General features: G+C 41.0%; 1 protein-coding gene across 1 annotated transcript; it reads left to right on the forward strand.

The window, feature by feature from the left end:
- Positions 1-99: 99 nt before the first annotated feature.
- On the forward strand, positions 100-16,676 carry SLC4A1AP (solute carrier family 4 member 1 adaptor protein). Its single transcript, XM_053973977.1, has 14 exons — positions 100-651; positions 1,363-1,546; positions 2,229-2,351; positions 3,176-3,236; positions 4,094-4,233; positions 4,360-4,520; positions 5,074-5,143; positions 8,875-9,064; positions 9,898-10,009; positions 10,589-10,829; positions 11,589-11,663; positions 12,687-12,754; positions 14,955-15,027; positions 16,224-16,676. The coding sequence occupies exons 1-14, from the start codon at positions 115-117 to the stop codon at positions 16,271-16,273; spliced, it is 2,085 nt and encodes a 694-aa protein (XP_053829952.1). The 5' UTR covers positions 100-114; the 3' UTR covers positions 16,274-16,676.
- The last annotated feature ends 8,524 nt before the right edge of the window (positions 16,677-25,200 follow it).

The following is a 25,200-nucleotide window of genomic DNA, read 5'->3' on the forward strand; positions in this document are numbered from 1 at the left end:
CCGGGCCGCGCTGGGCGGCGGCGGAGCGACCCCGGGAGCTGCGCCCTGCCCCCGGCACTGCAGCGCCGCGGCGCTCGTTCCTGGAGGACTCCGTTTGGGAACGGACCCGGGAAGATGGCGGAGGCGGCCGAGGCAGCGGAGACCGAGCCCGCCGAGCCCGCCGCCTTCAAGCGCCCGAGCCGTCCGCTGCCCGCCCCCCCCGGGCCCGGCGACCCGGGGCCTAGCCCGCCGGGAGCCCCCCGCGCAGCCGCCGCCGCGCCGCCCGCGCCGCGCTACGAGGAGCCGCCGTGGGGCAGCCGCCCGCCCGCCGGCTCCGGGTACGGGCTGGAGGTGCTGAAGGGCGGCGTGGTGCTGGGCTCGGTGCGGCTGGAGGACAGCAGCTGGTTCTTGGTGGGGCGGCTGCCCGGCTGCGCCGTGTCCCTGGAGCACCCGTCGGTGTCGCGGCACCACGCCGTGCTGCAGTACCGCGGCGCCGGCTGCTCCCCCGACGACCCCAGCGGCGCCGATGCCGCCGGGTTCTACGTGTACGATCTGGGCAGCACCCACGGCACCTTCCTCAACAAGGCGCGGGTGCCGCCCCGCACCTACTGCCGGGTGCGGGTGGGCCACGGGCTGCGCTTCGGTGGCAGCTCCCGCCTCTTCCTCCTGCAGGTGGGTCGGGGCTCGGGCTCGGGCGGCTCCGGAGCGTGTGCGGGGTGGTAAAGGCTGGCCCGGATCAGGCTCGGGAGTTTTCCCGGCTTCATCGGGTGACCGCCTGAGGTGTCAGGAGGTTTGGTAGCAGCCCAGCGCTGCCGTGCTTGTTTGACTGGGAGAAAAGCTGTGGCTATCTGCTGCCGGCACTGCAGTGAGGTGTGGGATGCGGGTTTCTGCTGATGTGCTGTGAGTGCAAAAGACATTTCTCTCCAACAGTGTGATGTATTAGGAATGTCTTTCTGACAGTATGATGCCCCAATAAATAAAGAACTAATATTTCTTTGTGAAAAAGGGGAGTGTTTATTAGGGACTTGGACAGCACTTTGTTTGTTTGTTGTACACACACTTCAGAAGCTGCTCATTCCTCAGATTCACCCATGTAGTTCTGACGTGAATTTTTGCCTTTAGTCTTTTAATTACAATTACATGTGAGATGGATCGGACTGCAAATACACTATAGTGTTTACTTCTCCGTGCCTTTCTTTTGAAAATACCATTAAAACTAATATATTTTGGAATGCAAACCATAACTAATAGTCAAATAATTCCTCTTTTTGAAGAGTGGTGTAATGATGTGCCTATGTTATGATACGTAACCTGCATGTGTGCTGGAAGTACTTGTTTGGGTTTTTTTAAAAACACTTCTGCTAATTTTCTGTTTTGACTTAGGGACCCAAAGAGGACCAGGAGTCTGAGTCAGAGCTAACTGTGACTGAACTGAAGGCACTACGCAAGCAGCAGCAAGCAAAATTAGAAAAGACAATGTTGGGAGAGGACTCTGATGAGGAAGATGAGAAAGAGGAGAGAAATGAAAGCAGTCAGAATAGTGATATGAGCTGCTCATGGGGCATGGGTAAGTGAGGATGTATTGATTGGCTGATATGTATTAGAAGGTCTGTAAGCCCGTTTTCAGTGAATATTAGGGTTAATATTCCAACTGGCTACCAAGAGTCACAATCAAGTCAAAGTTTTTGAGTACAAATGAATCCTGCTGCTGCTAAAAAGAAGGGTATGTGACAAGCTACCATCCAGTGAGCTCCTTTTAAACAGGAGGAGGTAATTTTCCTATACCTATAAAAGGCCATGAAACTTAGAGCTTAATTAATACACTTTGGTTTGCTCCTGTGCTGATGTCCACACTTTTGCCCAAGAGGTGAAATTGAACTGCTTGAGACTTCTATGCACTATAGCTATCTTTACATTTAAACAGGAAGTCCACATATTAGAGCTAGAGAAATTATAATTAATGAGCTTTTTGCAACAAAGTGAGTTGGGCTTTTTTGAGAGAAAATATATAAGGTCATAAACCTTTGAAAGTACTGAAACTGCAGAATTGATCTGCAAAACTGAATCATGTATTGGAATAACTAATAGCAAAAAAAACCTTTTTTTTTTTAATTTGGTACAGGAATAATAAATTTAAGGGAAGTAATTTTCTGATGTAGCTGGTACTTCTTTCAAACTAATGAAAGCTGAAATATGGTGGTGTTCTCTTTCTGATGTTTCATGGGGTTTTTTTGGACTTTGTCTTCTAGGGGAGGATGCTGAGGAGGATGAGGTTGAAGAAAACCCTATTGCTGTTGATTTTCAGGATGTTCAAGATGCCTTTTATATGAAAGACCCTAGGAAGGCCTTACAGGGCTTTTTTGATAGAGAAGGTAATTTTTTCTTTTTTTCATTAAATGTGATTTTTTTTTTTTATTCAGCAAAGTGTTACTTTGTTTTTTATGTTTCAGGGGAATATAAGGTGTCATGTGGGAGCAAAACTTTCTGTTACACTGTGGGTAACATTTTTTTGTTTCAGGTTTTGGTGGGGATTTGTGGTGGTTTGTTTTGGGTTTTTTTCATTAAAACTTGGCTCACCATTGTATATCTGAGTCCTGGTTACTAATTCCTAAACTGCAGTGAGCAGCTTGTATTCTGGAATATTCTTCAGCTTGTATCCTCTGGAGTGACACTCAAACTTCACCCATGCTTTGGAGCTATGTGGAAAAATCAAAACCCCTCAGTTTCCAGACTATTTGCTTTGGAGATGGCTGTAATTGTGTATAACTGTAAAATGGGAAAATCTAAAAAAGGCAATAATTAAGTGGTCTAAAGTTTCAGTGGTTGCTAGTGAAACTTAAAGAATATTTACTTACTTGTTGAAGTGAAAAAGCAACCTTGAAGACAAACAGTATCTGTGAATTCAGATTGTAAACTGTTGTTGCTTCAGCATCATTTACTTTAATACATACAGAGACAAGATTTTTTTTCTTTGAATTACATGTTCCTAAACAGGCCACTTAGAGATTTTTTGGTCTGAAAAAGCCTTGATTTTGAAAAAAAAAAACAAACCGGCATAAGTAAAGCTAAATCATGGAATGTAGCAAGAACTTGTTATTCCTTTTGTTTAGAAGAATGTCCCATGACATTCTTCTCTGCTGTAAAGATCATTCCTGCTTATTTCAATTTTGGTTACTACATCAATTTTATTCTCTAGGAGAAGAGTTAGAATATGAGTATGATGATCGTGGTCACAACAGCTGGCTATGCAGAATCAAGTATGTACATCTCCATTCCTTTGGTACATGGAAGTTGACTGTTGGAATTTGCAAACAAAACTGAAGGAATTAATTGTTGTGTCACACTTGGCAAGGAAGCCAACTAAATTTCGACTTAAGCCCTGATACTGAGACAGAAGTTCAAGGATCAGTGCCTAGTTCAATGTCTGCGCTTCTTTTTTGTTCTTACAAGATTTGGTTTTCCTAGAGGATGAAAATTGGGAAAGCAAGGGTCTAGGTTCTTTCAGCTCCCCTTGTTTTGAGCAGTATGTAAAATAGAAATACAAGAGAAGAAACTAGGAAACAATCTCTTTCAATTCCTAATGAGAAAGATCAAAAAAACTCAAACTTAATTCTACTGTGTGTCCAATTTCAGTTCCTGTATGGTATAAGACAGTTTTTGAGGGGTGCCTGCTAGAGACCACTAATGTAATTCTTTTATAAGACAGAAGAAGGTGAGGTGGAAATTAAGTTAACAAGTCTCAACATGGTAATGATTGTACTGCTTAAAAATCCTTTGCTTTGTCATGGAAACTATTTGTTACCCATGCTGTATGGAGACAAGATACCTGTACTTAAAATGATTCAGGGATTGACATTTAACCTTTTAACTTCCTGTATTTCTAATGGAATAAATAGAGGAAAAATTACTGTTCGGACCAGTGAAATACAAATTGACTTACATGATTAGGAAATCATGTTTGTGTTTCGATTGGTTCTGTATGAAATGAAAAGTGGAAAAATTTGACACAAAAAAAGATTGAAATGAAATGGCAATGCCATTGTAAAATATCTGAGTAGCATCCCTGAAAAGCTGTTTGTATCTGAGCTGTTCTCTGATCCTTCAAACTGAACAGGTTGCCTGTGGATGATGCATCAGGGAAGCAGCTAGTGGCAGAAGTTCTCCATTCAGGAAAAAAGAAGGAAGCAATGATACAATGTGCACTGGAAGCTTGCAGGCTGCTTGATGCTCGAGGAGTACTGAGGCAAGAAGCAGGTGAGTAACTGGGATCATTCTGAATGCCCTAAATTAGGGATTTGAGATTGCTATCTTGAATTTGCTTTATTGCTGAGTGATAATGCAAATCATTTTGTTTCTTGCCTTCTCCTGTGCCTTTCTCAGTATCCCGAAAAAGGAAATCAAAGAACTGGGAAGATGAGGATTTTTATGACAGTGATGATGACACCTTCCTCGATCGAACTGGTGCTGTGGAAAAGAAACGACTGAACAGAATGAAGAAAGCCGGTAAAATAGAAGAAAAACCAGAGACTTATGACTCCCTGGTAAGAACAATTCTTATGACATGTCAGGGTTACTCTCTCATGTCTGTATTATATTATGACTAAGAAGAAATCTTAGTGGATCATGGCAGTGGATGAAGGAAATGCCAGAACAAGGTAGTTTTAAATTAGTTTTAAATAATTCCAAGCTTTTAAGTCCACAGGACACATCCCAAAGAACTATCTCATTCTTCTTCAAAGAATAAGAATCCTGGATTGACAGGCATATGACAACAATAAATCCTACAAAGACAGTAGGTTGTGAGGGATAGGAGGTGTTGGAGGATTCAGTGGTGCTATAACACTGCTGTAGAAGAATATATATATATATATACAAATATATATAAATATATACAAATACTGTTGTGTTTCAGAAATAATTTTCCATGTCAAAAAATGATTAGGAAGAATCTAGACTTCTAATTTTTTTCAGCCCAGGAAGTCCTGGTCAAAGCTCAGAAGTAGAAAAGTGGAAGTAATTTGATAGGATACTTGAGAACTGTTAAAATGAGATTTTAACAAGGTAAAGTCTTCTAAGCATGTTTCTCTCTCACAGGTCACAAAGCTAAAAGAAGCAGAAAAAGAGCTTTCTGAAATAACAGAGAAGCTGAAAGTTTCAGGGAAAGGTAAGGTGTGAAGTTTATTTCATCCTAATGCTTTCCATAAAGAATAACACGGAGCCAAAAATTATCTTAGGGATTTCTCTTTTCAAAGGTTTGGGGTTTTTGTTTTTCAGTGTCCACTTTTCACAAAGGGATAAGAAGGTTTGCAGGTCACTGAGTTAGCTTGAGAGAATTCTTAGAGTCTTCATTCAATAGTTTATGTACTCTGTTTATAGTCACTTGCTAATGAATGCAGCTTTTTCCAAAGCAAGCAACATCTAAGTTAAAGTAAGGTGGCAAGTGTACAAGCTCCTGGAGTTCTGAGAGGGTGAGTATTATTACTGTTTATCTGCCCATATTGCTGAAAGTGACCCAATTTGATAAACGCTGTTTTTTCCTCTCCCTTAAAAAACATTCATAAGGGAGAAGGAAAAAACTCATAAAAAAGGTAATATATTTTACTTCACTTCTCTCATTGTAAACACACTGTATAAAGGAAAGGTGGGAAGTGAGAAATGTGGAGGCAAAGCAGTTGACACTTAACCCTTGTTCAGTGAACATGCCAGTACAGGAGAGTGCCATTCAGGTTCTAGGATTATGCCTTTGTTTCTAAAAGCAGAGCCTTTCCAGACCAGTGGTGGTATCTGTTAGTGAGTTATATTTAAAAGCAAACTGTACCAATGGCTGCATTTTGCTTCCTGTTACTGATGATGTCTCATGGAGTAAAAAAAGGAAGGTGGGAAGGAAATGTGTTTAGGCTGGTTGTTCACACAAAAACCTTACTAACAGAGCTGGCATTAATAAAGGCTGCGCCATTAGTTTAGTCTCCAAGAAGCCTAGAGCAGTGTGACAGCTGGGCTATCTGCTGTGCGTTACATGGCTGTGTTTCTTTCTAGTTATTCAGCTCATCACCAAAACTCATTTATATCAACATCTTTGTTGGTGATTGATTATACCAGATCCCTGTTCAAAAAGCAGTACCATTCCACCAATCATTCAAACTGATGTTCTGCATGTTTGAAGGAATTGTTTTCAACTTCATACTTTTGATAAATATTTAGCAATTGACCAGCAAAATAAGCTAATGCTTAGATTGTCTGAGAGGTGTAATTCCAAGCTTTCATATCTTCTGATACCTTTATTTCTACTGATACTGTTTCTCAAGAAGACTGTTGAACTACATTGTAGTAGAGACTGGGTGAAGGGAGAGTCAAGTCATTTTTATACTTCTGCTAACACCATATAATGCTGTAGGCCCCTTCCCTACCAAAACCTGGTCGCGCAATCCCAATGCACGTGTTTTTGTAAGTTACAGGTGGTTACACAGCTAGTTTAGAGCCTTGGAAAAAAGTGCAGTCTTGGCACTTACTGAAACACAGAATCATTCAGTATTGGATGGGAATTCCCTAGAACTAGGCCAGGGTAAAACAAATGTAGCAAATATTGCATCAATCAGCTGGTTTGTTTGGGTGTTTTGTAGTTCCTTTGGTTTTCTCTTATTTGAATGCTTTAGGTTAATCGCAGATGTTGAGAAAGCCAGGAGCAGGGTTATTGACCATGGAACATTTGTACCAGTGTCATGATCTGTCCAGCAAAACTGCTGCATTACATCCAGTTCTCAAACCTCAATGCATGTTTGTTTGCTCTAAATGAGTATTTGGAACCTAAAGACAAGAGTGTAGAGACACCAGTGAGTGAATGACAGGCTAAATTGCTACACCTCTTACCAAGCACTTGGAGAAATGAAGTAGTTGTCTAAAAAAGTCTCAGTAGAAGTTCACAAATAGTTCCCTGGGGTTTTTCAGAACTAATTACTGGTGGACTGACTTGGTATCACTCACTCACTGATGCTGCTGAATGCAGATCAAATATGTGGAGCTCTTCAGTCTCATCTTTGGTTGCCTGTTCAGGAAAAATATCAATAAGTTGATGGTGCATTAAACAGCCCTGTAGCTTTTTGTCACTGGGATATAAAGTATAATAGACATGATTGATTCACCTCCTAGTAATGTCAGATTTTAATTCAGTAGTGTAGAAAACTGCTGCAGCAGATAAGGCATGCTAACTGTAACCCTGCAAGCTGAACTGGCTGATATTAGGCACTGTTAGTGGAATTGAGCAGAGAATCCAATTTACAAGAAGGGGTGATCCAGCTCCCTCAGCATCACTCACTGACTGAAACACTTACACCACTCTGCAGTGCAACAGCAAGCTCTGGGTTTAATTGTGAAGCTTTAATTGTTCTGAAGAATATGACTACTCACTAAACCACATCTTTGTAATTTTATGTTTAAATCAAATTATCATTCTGCTCAGCTCCTGCCTGCAAGGAGGTTTAGACATTGTTAACAATACCTTCTCATTGCTGGCTTTTATCTCAGTTCATATAAATAGTTGTGATGAAAAGAAAGAGTATTTCTATCAGAATTTCTTTTATGACATGTTTTGTCATCATTTTTGCTTGCATGGAGGTGGATGCTACAACTGTTTCTTATCTTTTGAAGTCTATTAATTCTGTATAGCTTTGAACAGTTACTGTTACGGCTTTTGTGTATTTTCAAATGATAAACTCTGTTTTGTTTTATATCAGAAATATCCTTTTCAATTGAATCCATTTGTAAGCATGAGTCTTATTAGACTTTCCTCTAATTATTTAAGTCTTAATAATAATAAGTCTGCTTAATATTATTAATTGAGCAGTAAAACTGCTCAAATATGTACTCTTTAGAATAACTTAGTCTGTTTTATTTTTATGCATTTAAAATTTCAAGTGCTACTTAATTAGCTGAAGCTGAACTGAAAATAACTCATTGATCAAATAATTACACTTGTGCATATATACAAAAACACTTTTAAAGCAGAAAATACATATTGGATTTGCCACTTTTCATTGAATATTAAAAGGCAGAAAACTATCTGTCAAAAGACTCGTTAAAATTCTGGCAAGAACATTTTTCTTTGTTTGCCTCCAGGTTATTTTTGAATACCATATAACAACTTCTGAAACACTGTTCAAGTCAAAGAAAGGCATTTTCTGGATCTTTTTGTTTGGTTATTTTAAATCCAGGTATTAGAAGAGTATTTCTTTTTCTTAGTCATTAGAGATTTAGTTTTACCTCCTGAGTTTTATTTTAATTAGTCAAGTATGCATAATATTGTTAATATTTTGAAATTAGGTGGAGTAGAAAGACTGTCATTACTCTTTTTCAAGTTCAAAGCAGTTTTCTTGCAGAAAATCTAGTCAAAATAAAGGTACTGTGGGATTGGCCTAATGCATGAAATTTTGTTTGTATGCACTCTTTCAGGAGTAGAAGGCAGCGTGGATTGATTTTGAACTTTGCAAATGTTATGATATAAACATCCCAGAAATGTCAAAATCTGATTCCCTATGCAGTGGTGTAGGTTTTCATGTGGCTGGGATTAGTTTAGTTTGTGACTACAAAAAAATCCCTAAGCCACTTTTTTAGGGAGAGTGGATCTTGAAGTGAGATGAACAACCAGGAATAGCACTCACAAAGAAACATTGTTTTAAGAGAGGCTTTTTTAGATAAGTGAATTAAAGTTTACTTTCAGGCTTTTGTTAGGAGAAATGCTTTCATCTTTCCAGGCCTAACAACCTCCATTATTTCACAATTCAACAGAAACTCACAGGGAGGATAGTTGTTCCTATGTACCTTATTCTCTAAAGGCAGGATCTGATGATTACAGTTATGTCCCCACTATAACATTATATATCTTCCCTTTATCTTGCCTAGTCCAGTCCCATCCAGCAGCTCAAGATTCTTTGGATGAGTTCATGACTGAAATAAAATCAGGATGCACGTTAGACAGCGTGGCACGAAAGAAGCTTCACTTGCGGTCGTTTGAACTGAAGAAAGAGCAGCAGAGACTGAAAGGGTTAATAAAGCTTGTCAAGCCTACAGAACTGCCTGAGCTGAAGCCCCAGTAAGTCTTGGTGAAAACATAAAACAATTACTTTTCCCTTTATTCTTATCCATGGGCAGTTGTGCAAGCCCAGTAAATAGGCAGCTTTCCAATCACAAAAGGAGGACAGCCTTCCAGACTACCTGGCTCGTCTCTTTAAGGAGCTGCTGTGCCCCTGGGCTGTTGCAGCATCTATGGCTGAGGGAAATGCACAGCACTGGAGTGAGACCAGCCCAAGCTGGCAGGATGACATGGGTAAGGGACTGGAAGCAGACTGTTAGCTTCTTTAATTTTTTCCCACATGCATCCAAAAGGAACTGAAGAATTTTACAGATACTATGCACAACATGAAACCCACTTTCACTCTGTGAAATGTATTTGGAAGTCAAATGTAGTGGCTGTTCAGCTACTGCCTAGCAGCATCACTGCAGTTTAAGAGGGTGTGTGCTGGGTTCATTTACTAGTGGCAGCTTGATTAGAGGTTAATTACCTAATTCATTTAAGTTAAGGTTTGGCCTCCAAGTGTGTTTTTATATATAAATATGTGTGTATTTATGCAGCTGAATTTAAGTGAGACTATATGATACAGAGGGGTTTTTCCCTTGTTCGTTTATTTTTTGCTTCCTATTATGGCATGTGTCTGAATCCTATAACATATATGTAGGATGGGAGGAATCATCTCCTGCAGCATCCTCCCTGGATGCTGCAAGTGGGAGAGAGAAAATGATTTTTATATATCCACTTCTCATAGGCAGACCTTTTTTTTTTTTCTTTTTTTTTTTTTTTTTGCATTGGTATATATGACTTGTTTGATACTTTGTATACTGTTTCCCTTTGTGTCTAATTTTTATTAGGAGTGGGAGTTACAGTCTGAATGCAGAGAACAAGCCTAAAAAGATGAACCTGCCTCTCTTTGGTGCAATGAAAGGGGGGAGCAAATTCAAACTGAAAACTGGAAGCCTAGGGGTAAGTTGGACTTGTAAGCGTTGCAGGTCAGTGGCTGTTTGTAGGACCACCTTCTCAGGCTGTGAAGGCTGTAGGTGGCAACTGTGTCTTCTAACATGCAAGGAAACAGCATGGATGTGCAGCTTGTGGCAGTGGAAGGTGCATGGGCAATGAGCAGGGGCTGTTGGATATCATTTGCTGTCAGCAGTTGCCATTCTGTGTCCTTGTACAGCCAGTTTCCTGGGGCACAGCTGTGGTCAAAAGGCAGAGGATCAAGAGAGGCAGTCTGGGGACATGAGGCTGAACCAGTGCTCTGCCTCAGCAGCCAGTCCTTTTCTTGTTTTTCTCCATCCTCATAGCCAAGATTATATCTATGATTGATGCAGTTTCCAGTGTCCCTCTTAGGAAAAGACTGCACTCCTTGTTTATGGACTGGACATGTTTTTTCATCTTCCATCGCTACTAATAGCTTTTCCTTAAACCCTAACTATTTGTCATCCTGAGAGTGTTTCCTTACCAGCTGTCAGTGCTTCTCCTGTAATGAGTATATGTGACACCTGCCTCTGCCTTGGCACTGATGCTCAAGTCTTTGTCTTGCAGAAGTTGCCTGTTAAGCGTCCAGACATCCCTGAAAGCTTGTTAAAAACGAAAGATGATGGACCAGAGGAGGAGGAGGAAGAAGAAGAAGAAGAAATTGAAGAGCAGCAAGAAGCACATGCAGTAAACAGCAGAGTGTCAAACCTAGAAATGAAGATGACAATAGAGAAAGAAACAGGGGAAGAAACTCATGCTCCTGATGGCTCCCCTTGCAGTAACAAAAATCTAGAATCCCTTCAGGATGGTAAACCATTGTTTCTGATTTTTCTAGTAATGAAGATGTCTGTTACTGCTGAACTTCTAAGAACTATGTGAATGAAATGTTTTGAGTCACAGGTTCTCCAGACTATTTCTTTTCCACAGTTTTTTTTTGCCATGAGTCCAGAGTCCATGTGGCAGCAGCTGAGTTTCACATGGTTCAAGGTGAAGGTCTGCTTGGCAGTCAGTTTTTCATGCTTTTTGGTGACTTAGAACAAATCTCCTGGATGTAAGGAAGTCCTATTTTGATATGCCCTGTTTCCATTCAGTTGATTGTCCAAATGAAAACAACTGCAATATTTTGTTGGCAGTAAAAGTGACATAAGAAGAAAAAAAAAGTCTGTGCAAAACTTCAGATCCATTTGTAAGGAAGAAAAACAATTTCAAAAGTGGTAATGGAAAGGTACCTGTGAGGTATCTCCAATCCCTCCTTTCCTGTATCAGCCTGATGCATTTGAAAAGTCAGTAATGATGTTTCTCAGTGAACAATATGTTTGATAACAGAAAGCTTTTTGACTTAATGCTGGACATGTTGCTGCAGAAAAGTGTTTTAACAGATCACAGAATTTTCTTTATTGTATTGCAATGGACTTGTTGGATGAAATAATTTGGAAGATTTTTGAGAGAAGAGTTCTTCCTGAGACAAATGTAGCAAAGAGTTCCCTTCTGTGCTTGGTCTCAGAGATGCACTGTGCTCATCAGAGTTACTGTAGAGCCTCTAAGCTCTTCCTTTTTTGTGTTACAGGGATTGATTTTCTGCCTGAGCCAAAGGTACTGAGGAGTGAATCTCAAATGGGACCCTCACAAGAGAAATCCCAAGGTGAACAGTACAATACAGGCTATTTTGTAATAGGATGTGGGTTTAGAAACTGACTAAAGGACTTATTATCTTATGTGGGTCAAAGGAAACTGAGCCTAATCTAGAACCTAAAGAGTCTAGAATTAAAATGAAGATCGTGTTTTGCTTGGGAAGTAGAAACGGTATGGTAAAGACTGGGCACTTCCATTATATTACAGCTGCCCTTGCTTTTCATAGTCATTAACTGTTTAGAGTTTTTGTGTTCCAAAAAATCATCATGAGAAGAATAATTAATTTAGGAGACTATGATGATGCTTTTTCCTCTGTTATTCTTTTGCACTAACTCTTAACAATACAGAAGGACAAAACTTTCTTTTATAAAGTGACAAATAACATTAGGTAATAATCTGCTGGTGACGTAGATGATGCCTCTGCATGTACGCACAAAAAATCAGATCTTGAAAGTGAAGAATGTTGGGTGTACATAGAGGAGATTTTTATGACCTTTCTATTTTTTTGTAACTGAGACTCCTTAGAATCTGTCCTCATCATCATCTTACCCATAGAGAGCCATGAGAGTATCAGTATTTCAAATACTAAATGGCAGAAAACCAAGGAATTCTTTTCACCCATCAACTCTTAAAGTTTGGAGTCTGTTTGGTTTTTTAAAAAGCAAATTTGTCCTGCACATTTCCTACTCCTTCCTTTCTAAATCAATCACTGCAGTGATTACAGGTAGTGTCTTTTAGAAAATAAATATCTTGACATTAACTCAGCTAAAAAGTTAGTATTACAGAATCACTAATAGAGGATCTTACTAAACTACATTCAGTTACATGACTGATAGTGTAGTTAACATAAGTTAAATCTAGGAAAAACAATAAGGTGTTCTGCAGTATTATTCTCAAGTAAGAATTGAGGTGCAGTGAAATATCTTGGATTTCCTTATGGATGTATTAATTTTTATGTGAACTTCCTATAAGTTTATATCTGTAGAATTGGTCATTTGCGCTGTGTCATAAAACAATTCTGCTTTCTTCCCAGCATCCAAGGTAGTAAATAAGGAACCTGAAGAGACATCTGAGAAAGTTAAAATCAATAACTCAAGCAAGGTCAGTTACAACACATTGACTCCTGCAGCTTAAGAGGAAGTAATTTGTAGGCTCTTTTTTAGTGAAATAGTAACAAGTTGATGGAGTCTAACTTGGTGGTTGCAGTGCTCCTCTGCTGACTAAGACTCAAATGTAGAACTATACACTGCCATTGAACACAGATTTTGGGGTCTCAGATGAAAAGGTAAAACACAGCATTTCAGGCATCCTAGAGGCTCTCTGTTCAACCACAAAGGTTTGGGTTGTTTGTTTTTTTTTCACCTTCTCACTTGGCAGTTACTGATTGCTGCTTCTCCTGTATCAAAAGTGTTGTAGAACATAGGTGCTCTCCAGGCTTTGGAATGTCAATGCAAATCTTTCCATGGAAAGTAACCTGGGAAATACATATTGGCTGACACAGAACACACGGTACTAAAGCTGCAGTTAGTCTGTATCAAACCTCATCCTTCTCTGTAATATGTGAAAGAGATGAGTTTGAGAGATTAATGTCTTGCAACCAAGTTATCACTAAATTTGAGTAGTTGTACCAGATAATGTTTCTCCTGTGCATAAGATTTGTATTAAAATGTAAAGTATGTAAACTTTGCACATTTTGGAACTCAGTCAATTGTTGTCTTCCTGGAGCTGGTAAGGATCTTCTCTGACAGCCTAATGATTATTGTAAGGCTCTTCCCTTCAGAGGGCATCCCACCCTTCTTCTGACTTGGTGGACCACAAGTTCTGACCACAAGTTCTGACCACTGACAGTTTCTTTGTGGGGACCATCTAATTTTAGTCCTGGAGCACTTACTGAACCTCAGAGCCCTGCATCCTGTGTGTGCTGACTGCTGCTTTGTTAGTTCTGGCTGAGGACCCAGGGATTGGGTAGGCACAGTCCTCAGAACTGTCTTTTGTTGCTGACCTCACTAAAGATGCTGAAGAAATTGAGAGTTTATTTATGCTGGTAAAGCCCAAGTTTTACCACTTTTATGAGTATGGGAGGACAAGGCAGTTTTTCATGCTGAGGCAGTCAAGTCAGCACCTCTCATCAGCAGAGAGTTTGCTCTAACACTGAGCATTCTCCAAATGCCAGATGGCTTAGATGTATTCTTTCTCCCATCACAAATCACTTTTTCCACATGCTGTCTCTGCCTTTGGGCTCAGATCTTTCATGGAAAGTATCAACCAGAACTCAGTTGGGTTTTTATGGGTTTTTTTTGGTTGTTTTTTTGGGGTTTTTTGGGTTGTTTTTTTTTTTTTTTTTTTTTTTTTTGTTTTGTTTTGTTTTTTTCTTTTTGTAATATTTCAATAACTTTGAATCATGTAAAACTGGAAAAATAATTTTCAAGTGATTGTTCACAAGCCATATTTAAAAGCTGTACAACTCTGCAGTCTAATGTTTTGGAAAACATTAGTCTTCTGAAAAAGTTATTGAGGGAATGAAATTTGTTTCAACTGCATAACTTTAGACTGTAATGATGCTACAGAGTAATGCAAATCAGTGGTGAGTAACTTGGCATTATTTTGAGCTCTTAAGTCTTTCATTCTACAGTTGTATGATTTTTTTTACCTGCAGTTGTTGGAAACAGAAGTTGTTGAGAAAATGATGCTGATGTGGCAAAATCTAAAAATCTAGGGACAAAAAGATACTGCTGTGTCAACAACTTCATTGCAAGTGACCTGTTGTGGTTTGCTTTAACATTTCAAGATGCCAGTGAGACCTGAAAACAATGAGCATTCTTTTCTTTTTGAAAACTAAGTTCCCCTTACATAACACCTGAACTTTTATAAGCTCCAGTTTGAAAGTCACTTTAAACCCAAAGTTTTCAGTGGTATTGCACATTGAAATCAGTAGAGGACCTATTGAAAATGCTGCTCTAAAGCTTTTACCTGCATAAAGATATCCTATGTCAAATGACATCACCAAACATTAGGATTAAACTGTCCAGAAGTTGACAGGTTCTGTTTTGAGAGGAAATTGGACTGGATGACCTCCAGAGGTCCCCTCTAAACAGCATGTTTATTAGTCTGTGACTCTAATGGAAATGAACTGGATCTATTTGAGAGTTTGATTTTCTTCTGTATTACTGTTTTCATCCTTGACTCTTGTAGAAATAATCCTCACCTCTCATTATTTGTCTTTGAATTAGTGAGGGATTTAGTGGCTGTGACACAGTGGCGGAGGGGTACATCACCTTAAAAAATCTTCCTCTCTTTGCAGGTTCAACAACCTTTTTTTTCCTCACAATACCCAGATGATGACCCAGACTACTGCATATGGATTCCTCCTGCAGGTATCAACCATTTCCTTACTAGTTTTTGTCTCATAACTCAGGAATCTTCCAAATAAGTCGTCAGGATGTCCTTGCAAGTCCTTGAAAAAAAGCTAATTCAGGAATACTTTACCCAGAACCTGATGTTTTGTGGCATGCTATGCCCCATGTTTGTTGTATGGTCATGCAAGTCTTGCAGTGAAATACAGACTATATCTGTAGTAGCTTCATGGCAATGGAGAGATAGACCTGAAGTTTGTTTTTCAGTTTTGTAACATCTGAGAGAGCTACCTGCATTCACACATGGTGGTATGATAACCTAGTTGAAAGATGAGCTCAAACCTTCCCTAGGGATAAATGCTTCAGCAATGTTAGTATTGTCAGTTTTCACAGAAGTATGTGAAATTCAAAAATGCTTCTTTGCAGTTTTTTGCAAAAATCGTTGGAACACAAACACTGGGTCAGCTGTTTCAGAGAAAGTCTCAATAATGCTTCGGTGAAGGCACTGAATAATTAATGCACTCATCCAACATAGGTTAAACTTGAATATTTTTTTATCTTTAGTTCCAGGGTGTTTTTAGCTAGGTGACGTTATTTTTAAACAGGGTAATGAATGTTCAGTTCCTCTAAAATAGAAAACTTATTTTCATGCATTGAGGTTTTCAGAGTAAGTTCAAAGCTAAGCCTTCACTTGATAGATTCATTACTATAATTTTTGTAAGGCTGTTGCAAGGTTACAGAAATAAGAATAAATTTCACTGAAGAAAACTGTTATCTGGTGAATCATCCTTCAATGAAAAGACTGCACATCTCTGACATATGAATCCACAGGAGCAGAATACTGGATTCAGTAACTGCAAAGTATAATCTGGGATAGTTAAGCAAGCAGTGTCCATAAGAGGGAGCTCTGTTTTTTGGCTCTGCCTGACAATAAACAGTCAAACGTTCCTTCTAAGCTGGCATTATGAGGACTCCAGAAAAAAAACCCAAACAAAACAGCCACAAAAACAGGAGTACCTGATGTAATCCTAACACTGTTAGTAAAATTGAAATGAATTCTAAGAGTACATCAAAAGACACATTGCAATATGCAGTCTGACTTTATCCTCTGTGCTTGTATGGCTGGTGCTACCTATAGACTTTTTCATACAGGAATACACATTTCTCTTAGGTAAGGGGTAAAAGGAATAATTCAACTCTTCCTCTTTGTCCAATAGGTCAAAGTGGTGATGGCAAGACTCATCTCAATGAAAAATATGGCTACTAAGCTTCCAGTGCCCCAGAGTACCTCTGAGGCTTGAAGGACTGCTCTGTTTTGGGCTCTCTCACTACACGTTAAGTGACAGATAAGAGACTTGGATTTTCAGATGCTGTTTAAATCCAAGGGCATCAGCAGCTGCTCTGGCTCTTAGCTTTCCCTTTGTGTTTGTCTTCCAGATACTTTTTTTTAGGTAAATGCCCACACATTCTTCTGCCTCTTCTTTCACTTTTAGCCTTGTTTGTTTGTTTTTGTTTTTTTTTTTAATTTGGCTTGAAACTGTAAGCTCATTTTTCCTTTTGTAAATAAAAGTAGACAAAAATATTAAAGGAATACACATCTGTATGCTTACAGGCTTGATAAAATTTATTCATATTGGGTTTATGCAATTAAAATAAGAAACACTACTGGTTTCTTTCTGTGGCTGCTGTTTGAAAATACTGGTAAAACTTGAGGGTTCATTTTTTTTTTCATTTTCTGTGGAAAAAAGAACAACTTATATTTTGAAAACAAAATTGTTTTCATTTCTCCCTCATACAGTTGTTGGAATACCTGGTATGGAGTGGACAGGAAATAGTGAGTGTACAGTGTTATAAAGGTCCAGAAATGCCAAAAAACTGAAGAGGCTGGCACTGCTTGGCACAGGGGGTAACGGAAGAAACAGATGGAAGAATATCCTGGAAAAGCCTATAATGGAGCCACAACATGAGCAAAGTGCCATCTTAATGCAGTTCAAGGCATGCCTGATAAATAGTTTTTGTCTGGAGGAATCCCCTGGCTGACTCAGGATTGTCCCAGAGCCTGTGCTGTGGTAAAGGCAAGGTCATGCAGGAAGTGTGAGGGTTTAAATAGCTGTAGGCACAACCATACAGGGACAAAGAGAACTGTAGAAATTACTGTCTTGAAAATCAGACACACATCCTTAGGGGTGGTTCCACCAGCCAGTGGCTGCATCCTCATGGACAAATCACAGGAGGGTTCATCAGAAGCTGGGGTGAAGGGATAACCATACAGCTCCTTACTTAAAAGGCTCAAGCCACAGAACAGCATGTTTCTGCCTGTAATCTTCAGCATATGTAACCAGGTTTTGTCTGCATCTGCACACCAGGCTGGGCAGCCTAAAGCTTCCTGTTTCTGGCAGAGGCGTATCTTCATGTAATCCAAGGATAGGCTGCTGCCTCTCTACTCAAAATGCCAGACCTCATAGGTTTCACAGCTGTAGCACTTCCCCAGAGTGTTGTTCAGTTCCAGGGTGTACCAGGCAACTGCAAGGGAGTTCCATTCAGCACCAGCAGGCCTGGCAGGTTTCAGACAGGAAAAATAATAATTTGCCATTTATGCTCATGAAAAGCACTAGGGCAAAGAGCCCATGTAAGTGCACCTTTATTGTTACCATCCTGAAGTAGGTGGTTGCTGTATCTTTTCATCAGGGGCTGCTTTGTAGTACAGACAAAGGGCATTGACCTGCTGCCAGAAAACATTTCTGGGGATAAGGGTCTGGACAGTTTGGTCCTGGTTAAGACCATGAGCTCCCCATCTGTTTCTTTTCATAGCAGCTCACTTGTGCTCCCATGTGAATCTCATGGTAAACCCCGCTTTCGTTAGGCCATCCATCTTTTGCTTCATTATGTAACATGAACACCCAAAGGTCACCCCCACTGGATGGTTCCAGTCATTTCCATGGTGGCATTTGATAAAACCATGGAAAAAGCACCCATTTTATTTGAAAGTCGTCCTCCTATCAATGATCACTTTGCCATCCCCAGCGCAGTTTCTCTCTTGATACTCGACAGCTGTGTAATGCATGATAGGTTTGAATGTTCTTATTTTGGGCCAGGTGTGTATGTCATTCATCAAAAACCTTTTTTCCTCCAATAAGAGCTATAAACCAGTACGTAGACGTGGGAGTAGAGGTCACCATATTACACAGAAAGGGATCTACACAGCAATAAAGCTGCATCTTTTCATCAACTCCTTTCTCATCCACTGTGTGATAGTCCATCACCATAATCTTATCTCTATGATCTGCAGGCCTCCCTCCAAATTTTTACATCTTGCTGGCAATAGTAACTCAGCTTTTCCTGCAAGTCAAAGATCTCCTGATGGTCTGTGTACATGTCAATAATTGCTTTTTTTTCCTTAAGCACCACACTGTACAGCCTATAATAATCCTCTTGTGGAAGTGGACCTATGTAACTGACTTTTTGTTCAAAAAATGGAGGAAATAACTTTTGCAATAACTTGATACCCACAACTTACGGAAGACTGCTTAGTTTCATGAAAATGTAAAAGAAAATGAAAACTCTGCACATCACTTTAACACCCTGGGTAATTAATTGCAGACGTTTTTTCTTTCAGAAGCTGCCTGACAATGGAGCAGCCGTGATAGCCTCTGGCATTAGAGAAGTGTAGCCCTGAAACTTGTGTCATTAAGCAGCTGACTAAAGTCCACGTGTCCCCTAAAACTCCCATTCTCCTTCAATTTTCCATGGCACTCCTTCATCCCATGGGACATCTGGCACTCACTCCATGGCAAAAATGTAATTTGGGCCATGCACGGTTTCCTGCACGTTCCATCTCGAGAGGAGAGTCCAGCCCTGCTCATGGGGTTTTGATCCCAGACATGGAGTGCTGCTGCTGGCTTGTTACAGGCCTGTTCATGGCACAGACTGCACTTCCAGCCTCTACCTTTGAGGTGCTCTTCCACATAAAATCAGAGCTAAACAATCTGGGTTCCCCAGGCCCATGCAGCAGTCTGCAGCTGGGGCATCTCCTTCTCATGGTGGTGTGAAGTGCATGGTCACGCAGCAAGCAGAGCTGGCAATAATATTTACAGCTATGGCTGTGATTATAGGGTGTATGGCAAATGTCACAGACATTTCTCACCCCAAATACTTTTCCTGACCTCCCTAACCCCACAATGATGTTCACTGCGTCAGAAGAGGAAAGTGCCCCAGGATATCTGGAACGGTTCCTTGGCTTAAGAACCCCCCAGCATTTTTTTCCATTCAGATTAGAGGATGATGGGTACATTAACATGCAGCAGGTCCTCGAACAAAGAGATCCCACTCAGCATGACCTTTCTATGCACTGAACACTGGTTTTTCATGGAACTCTCTTGCTTTGCTCAACAGTTCTGCACCACTCCAATCCCTCACTGCTACAAGCACTCTGAGACCTCCAGCAAAACAGAAAGAACCATCACTGGTGGGTTTTAACCAGGCAGCACTGATTTTTGTCTAACATGAGAACAGGGAGAGGCTGTGGGGTCCTGTGTACCCCACTCCCAACAGCTTTTGCTGCCAGAGTAGTGGGCGGAAAGCCTGGTCACACGTCAGTTCTCTTTGACTTTGCACAAGCATAATGACTCAGTCTGAAACTTTTCTCATCATTCCTATTGCTTAAAATAACAGTGGAAGACTGCAGTGGAAGCTGTGGGAAAGATCTGAGCAACACCGCCAGGATCAGACATTTGGAATAAGTCATCAGGAACTTGCTCTGTCCCATCTCAGACAAGTGCTTTGTGAGCTGCATGCATCAGTACCTCATTCAGATTGCCAAACCTCTCCTTTTTCACGTGCTACCTCACCCTGAACCTCTGGAGTGACCATTCCCACTGCTGTGTTTGCTCTGTGGAAGCCACAGATCGGGCTGATGTCTCCTCTAGCATCCTCTTTACATTGGAAGGTGGGGGTAGAGACAGACTTTCAAATACGCACCCTGAGGACTTGTCAGGGCAGCTGCTTCCACCGTAAGCAGTCTGACAGGACAGTCTTGGCTGTGTGCTGGGTTTTCTGTCTCATGTTTGCTGCATTGACCAATGGATAAGGAAACTTACAGCAAAGGCTTCATCTCAGGCATAGCGGTAAGGTTCCCCTTACCAAGGGCAAGAAGAGCTCATCCGCCAACCTGTGTGTGACACCTCCCCATCAGCTTGCACAGTCATTTTATTCCAGATGATTTGGTGACTTTGACCCAGCACTGCTGCATTTCTTCTCCATTTCTTCCGAAAGTACAGATTAGAGCAAGCAACCTCCAGATGGAGCCCACGATGCACAGACCTCACCACACCTGAGGTGTCCTGCAACCCAAGGAGGACTCCCAGCTGTACCTGTGGTTATGGTCCCTGGAGGATGCTTCCTCTTACTTGTCTAAGAAAAACTGAGGCTGCATGTAACATTCCACTTTTTGGAATGGAAAGGAGCATTCAAAAGGTTCTTCAAAGCACTCAAAGGAGCAGAACAGCTATCTGGTTACCTCCTTGTCGAATTGTGTTTACAGCATTAAAAAGCTACAGGACACAGAGAGATGTCATTAACAAGGAGCCCATCCTGTAGCAGCTTGCAGACCTTGCTCCAGCATTCCCCAAGTGATTGTTTAAAGCTGCTGTCTCCTGCACAGAGGGCATGATTAGCTCGTATTTTCTTTGGAACATGTGTTTACCTCATTATCATACTTACTTTCCATAGCTACAAAACTTCCATTTCTGTACTCACCTAATATATACTCTCAAATTTATGAGGCATCAATGCCCTAAGGCCCTTGAGCACCTAATGTTTGGGCAGCTGGTTGCAGTTCTATGCATAAAGAATATATATTTTTGAAAGCTGTGTAGCATCAAATTCTGCTGTTCTGAGGTACAGAATAAACTCAGCATAGCTGTAGACTTGATGAGGGGGTACATTTTTAGGTTTATTTTTTTACATTCTGAAAATGAAATGCTGTCTTAAGAGCTCTCAGTTTCATTTTCAGTGACATGAATGTGAGGTAAGGCGTTAAAAATGTTCTTTAAGTCAAAAAAAAAGATCTATATATCAGCCTAATTTGTTTAATTATGCTTTTAAATTGTGGCAGTGTTTTGTTGATTGTTGTGCAGCTGTGTGGATGTATATGCAGGTGTATATGCACTCTTTCAACCATGAATATATTACTTTGTTCCTCTGCTCTGTTAAACCACTTGAAACTCAAGTTTATTCTTTTGCTGAATGCAGGCTGCTGAAACTGCAGTCTCAGAGCGTTTCGAGTAGCTTGCCTGTTTATGCTGAGTACCTGTTTCTAATCCAGTTTCTTGTAACACCCAGAAATGAGATATGTAAGCTAAGAATAGCATATGATATGAATCCACCTGCAGGTGACTGCTCAAGGGAAGTCTAATGGCGATTAGGCTCATGGAACAGCAGATCAAAACCCATCTGTGCTGGCCCAAGTGATGAGGGTGCTTGGATGCACATTAGAAGGCTCACCAGCTCCTCCAGACCCAGGGCAAAGAGCTTCACTTGCTGTATGGATCATGCTGATACCCCTGCATGCAAAGATATTCTTGCTGAAACCTTGACCACATGGCCAGTAGGCAGCGTGTACAGTGCTTCGGTTTAAATGCAGCACATGGACTCTGACAAAACTTGATGTTTGTGTGAATCAAAAATCTTCATATATATGGAAGGTTTTAAGAGCTGGCATGTGTAATACAAGCAGAGCAGAGTTTGCTCCAAAAAGGCAGTTCCTAAAGGGAAAGATTTACCCAGTGGCTTCTCTGAGTTTCTTTTGTTTGGCAAGTGATGATTTTCTTTTCAGGCAGAAGCCGGGGACTTACAGACACCTCTTGAAGCCACCCCTTGACAATAGCATTCCTGATTTAATTTGATCTTGTATCTTTTCTCACACCAGACTGTTTTGCTGCTGCTGCTGCTCCTCCTCTGTTCCACTGCTGCTTTTTCTGTATATTGAAGTCAGCTCAAGCTTCATTGTTTCCCATGGGACAGGACATCGTTGTGCTGAGCCTCTTCCTTTATTCATCTTCATTCTTGAGCCCAACTCTACTAACCCATATGGCTAAACACCCCCATCACACTTCTGTTCTGTTCCTGAGTTGCACAAGGGGTTCTGCTGGGAGTTGAATTTAACCAGAAACAGCCTGAACCACGATTTTTTTCCCATCCAAGAAGCAGAATCTGAAGTATTTCAAAGATTTGAGAGGAGCCTCCAATCCCAGCGGAACCTGAACCAATTTTTGGGATTTGTTTTCTTTTGGGAAAGTAGACTGGGGGGGGACACACAACTGTCTCCTAGCTGCTCCTTTTCTTTGGATCTGTCAGATCTTTCTTTTTGGGTGGGTCCATCCAGCACAGAGTGAAGTGGGCAGTATCTGTGGCTAAACTGGGTTTAGCTCCATGCTGCGCCCTTACCTCTGCCAGGAAGGGCTGGCTCCCGCTGTGGCAGCTGTCCTGGGCAGGAGATGTGTTTGCCATTCGGGCAGAGCTGAGCAGGCTGCTGGCTTCTGAGCCAGCAGTATGAAGTGGCACAACACCAAACAACCATTGCCAAATTTCTCCCTTCTTGTTCTCCCTCATCAGAGAGGAGTCAGGGAAGAGTTGAGATTTGCTCTTATGAATTTCTTTGGGCAGGAAATGGCAGAGTTGTCAGCTTGTGATGGGGGTGGGACAACACTTCTTTGCAAAAAGCCGGAGGATTATTTATCTGAAATCTCATAACTCACTCATTCATACTCTTATTCCCCAACCACAAATAATAACCCCACTCCCATTACACCTCTTCAGGCTGCTCCATGACAGCAAGGCAGTAACATCCTAATTGCTCTTACATGTGAGGGTAACTATAATGGGCTCTGTGGTGGAAAGATGATTTATTTTCCTGTGTTGAAAGCACAGCTGTAATTACACAGACCTTCTCTGTGCTTTCTCCTGAAACAGCTCCCTTGGCTTCTCAGGTGTCTCGCCGCAAGACAGATGAAACCATTTTCTCCCTCCAAATTAGCAGATTTGCCTGAGAACTGTCATCTGCTCTTGCAAAGCAGTCAGACAAGGAGACATGTTGTGAAGCACTGATGCTCTGCGCGTTCTCCTTGACTGCTCAAAACACACAGACAAATATTAAACAGTTTAGGCTCTGGCCCAAGCAGAATCAGCTACTGAGATTGCACCCTGACCTACTCCCAACTTCTGACTTCCCTATGGCTTTTACCTCTTGCTGCCTGACACATCCAGCAGTAAAGGGTGGCTAATTTTACAGAAACACAGCTGCACTCGGTGAGTATGATCTCTGTGAGAGACACTGGGAGTACACGTAGGGCCTTTGTGAAGAGCTTTGTTAGCCAGGTGCCACCACGTGTCTTCTCCCCCTGGAGATGGGGTTGGTGTTTGGAGTGGGAGGGAGAGAGGGGAGGATGACAGGAGCTCTCTTGTGTAGAAAAGGGCAGAATTTGAGCTATGTTTGAAATTACTACTGAAAAAGCTTTCTATGTACTTTGATGGGCCACTGAGAGCAAATGGGCAGGAGATACAATTTTATTATGCCCAAATAATTATGCTGGTTAGCTGTTGTGGCACTGGAATAACTAAAATCCTCTTGGAATTGGCCCTGGTTGTTCCCCAAAGACAAATGTGAAGATGTGCTCTTCTTAGAGTAATGGTGAGAGGTTACAGCTCTATGATTGCTTTCATGTTACAAAGTGAGAGAAGCATGAATGAAAAAACCTCTACCATCCATTAGGGAGAAAATTGGCTGGGAGGCCCACAGGTACAGATAGATTAATCTCCATTTACCTCTATCAGAAATAGATTCCGTGCCTGCGAACACTAGCCATGTATTTCTCTCTAATCATCCTTTCACAGGCTAGGTCACACCAGCTGTGGTGTGTTTGGGGACAAAACAACTATGAAATCCCAAGCAGCTTTCCCAGCAAGAAGATTGTTTCACAATTAAGCAGCTTCATCATTTTTGCCTCTATGCTGGGAGATAGTTTGGCCTCATTCTTCTTATGGCTCTAAGCCCAAGACATATGCAGCTGTGCCCAAGCAAGTCCTGTGTCCAGCAGGATTTGATGATAGCTCATCTCCAGTCCTACAGTGATCATCTGTGGTGGCTACATACAGAAAGAGAGGCAGGATATCTATAAACAATACCGAGTATCTAAAAACAATATTGTTATCTTGTTTAAAAATTATATAAAATCTCCAGCAAATTGGATTTAATTTTTGAATCCTGCCTCCTCTTTATCTAGAATTGCCAAAATGTGTCATGCATGACAGTAGGGTTAACCCAAACCAGTTGAACTCTTTCAATAATGGCTCATCTTTGTTTCTAATAGCTGCAAAGACCTGCTTAATGTTCTGTTGAGCTTTTTAACAAGCATCCAGTGTCAATGGGACTTCATTAAAGAGGTGTTTTGGGGTTTTTTTTAACTGTAGTTCTTGCTCCGATTTGTGTTTTGTAATAATCATGCTTAAAGAGGAAAGAAATGTCATGTTCCAAACTAAGAGGGGGGCATGTTTCTAAATAATACAAAGGAACTGGAGCTGTGCAACAGCAGGAGAAGGAAGAAAATGCCAGATCCTTCCCACAGTCGCTCAGAGTTTACTAGAAATAGGAATAGTTGCACTGGGCCAGAGCAAAGTCCACTTGCTTGTTATCTTTCAGATGCACAGAGGAAGGACAAAAGAAATCTTATGTGTGTGTTTGTATGTGTATATGTGTGTGTGCCCAGATGTACTCCTATGTATGTCAGACTGTCCTTAGAGGTGCATGGTGGACAGAGGCAGCAGTCACAAGGTGCAGGAAAAAAAATTCCAATTAGATATCAAGAGAATTTCTTCACATCTGGAAGGGCTCAGAACTCAACTGGACAAGGGCCTGAAAAATCAGGTTGGGCTGTCTTTCCAGGGATTAAACATGATCACTTCCAAAGGGGTTTTCCAGCCTGAATTACTCTAATTCATATACATGTTTATACATACACATGCACATTCACATATAGAGTTTTAAAATATATGAAGATACATATATGCATGTGTGTGGCACATTCCCTCTTCATATTCTCTATGGAAAAGTGTGACTTAACCTGTTGCACTGCTGGCTAGACTTTTCAGAGAAAAGAGAGAAGACATTTGGGACAGGACCCTCCAAACACACATGTTCAG

This window comes from Vidua macroura, chromosome 3 (genome assembly GCF_024509145.1).
Source record: "Vidua macroura isolate BioBank_ID:100142 chromosome 3, ASM2450914v1, whole genome shotgun sequence".
In the NCBI taxonomy this organism is placed as follows: Eukaryota; Metazoa; Chordata; class Aves; order Passeriformes; family Viduidae; genus Vidua; species Vidua macroura.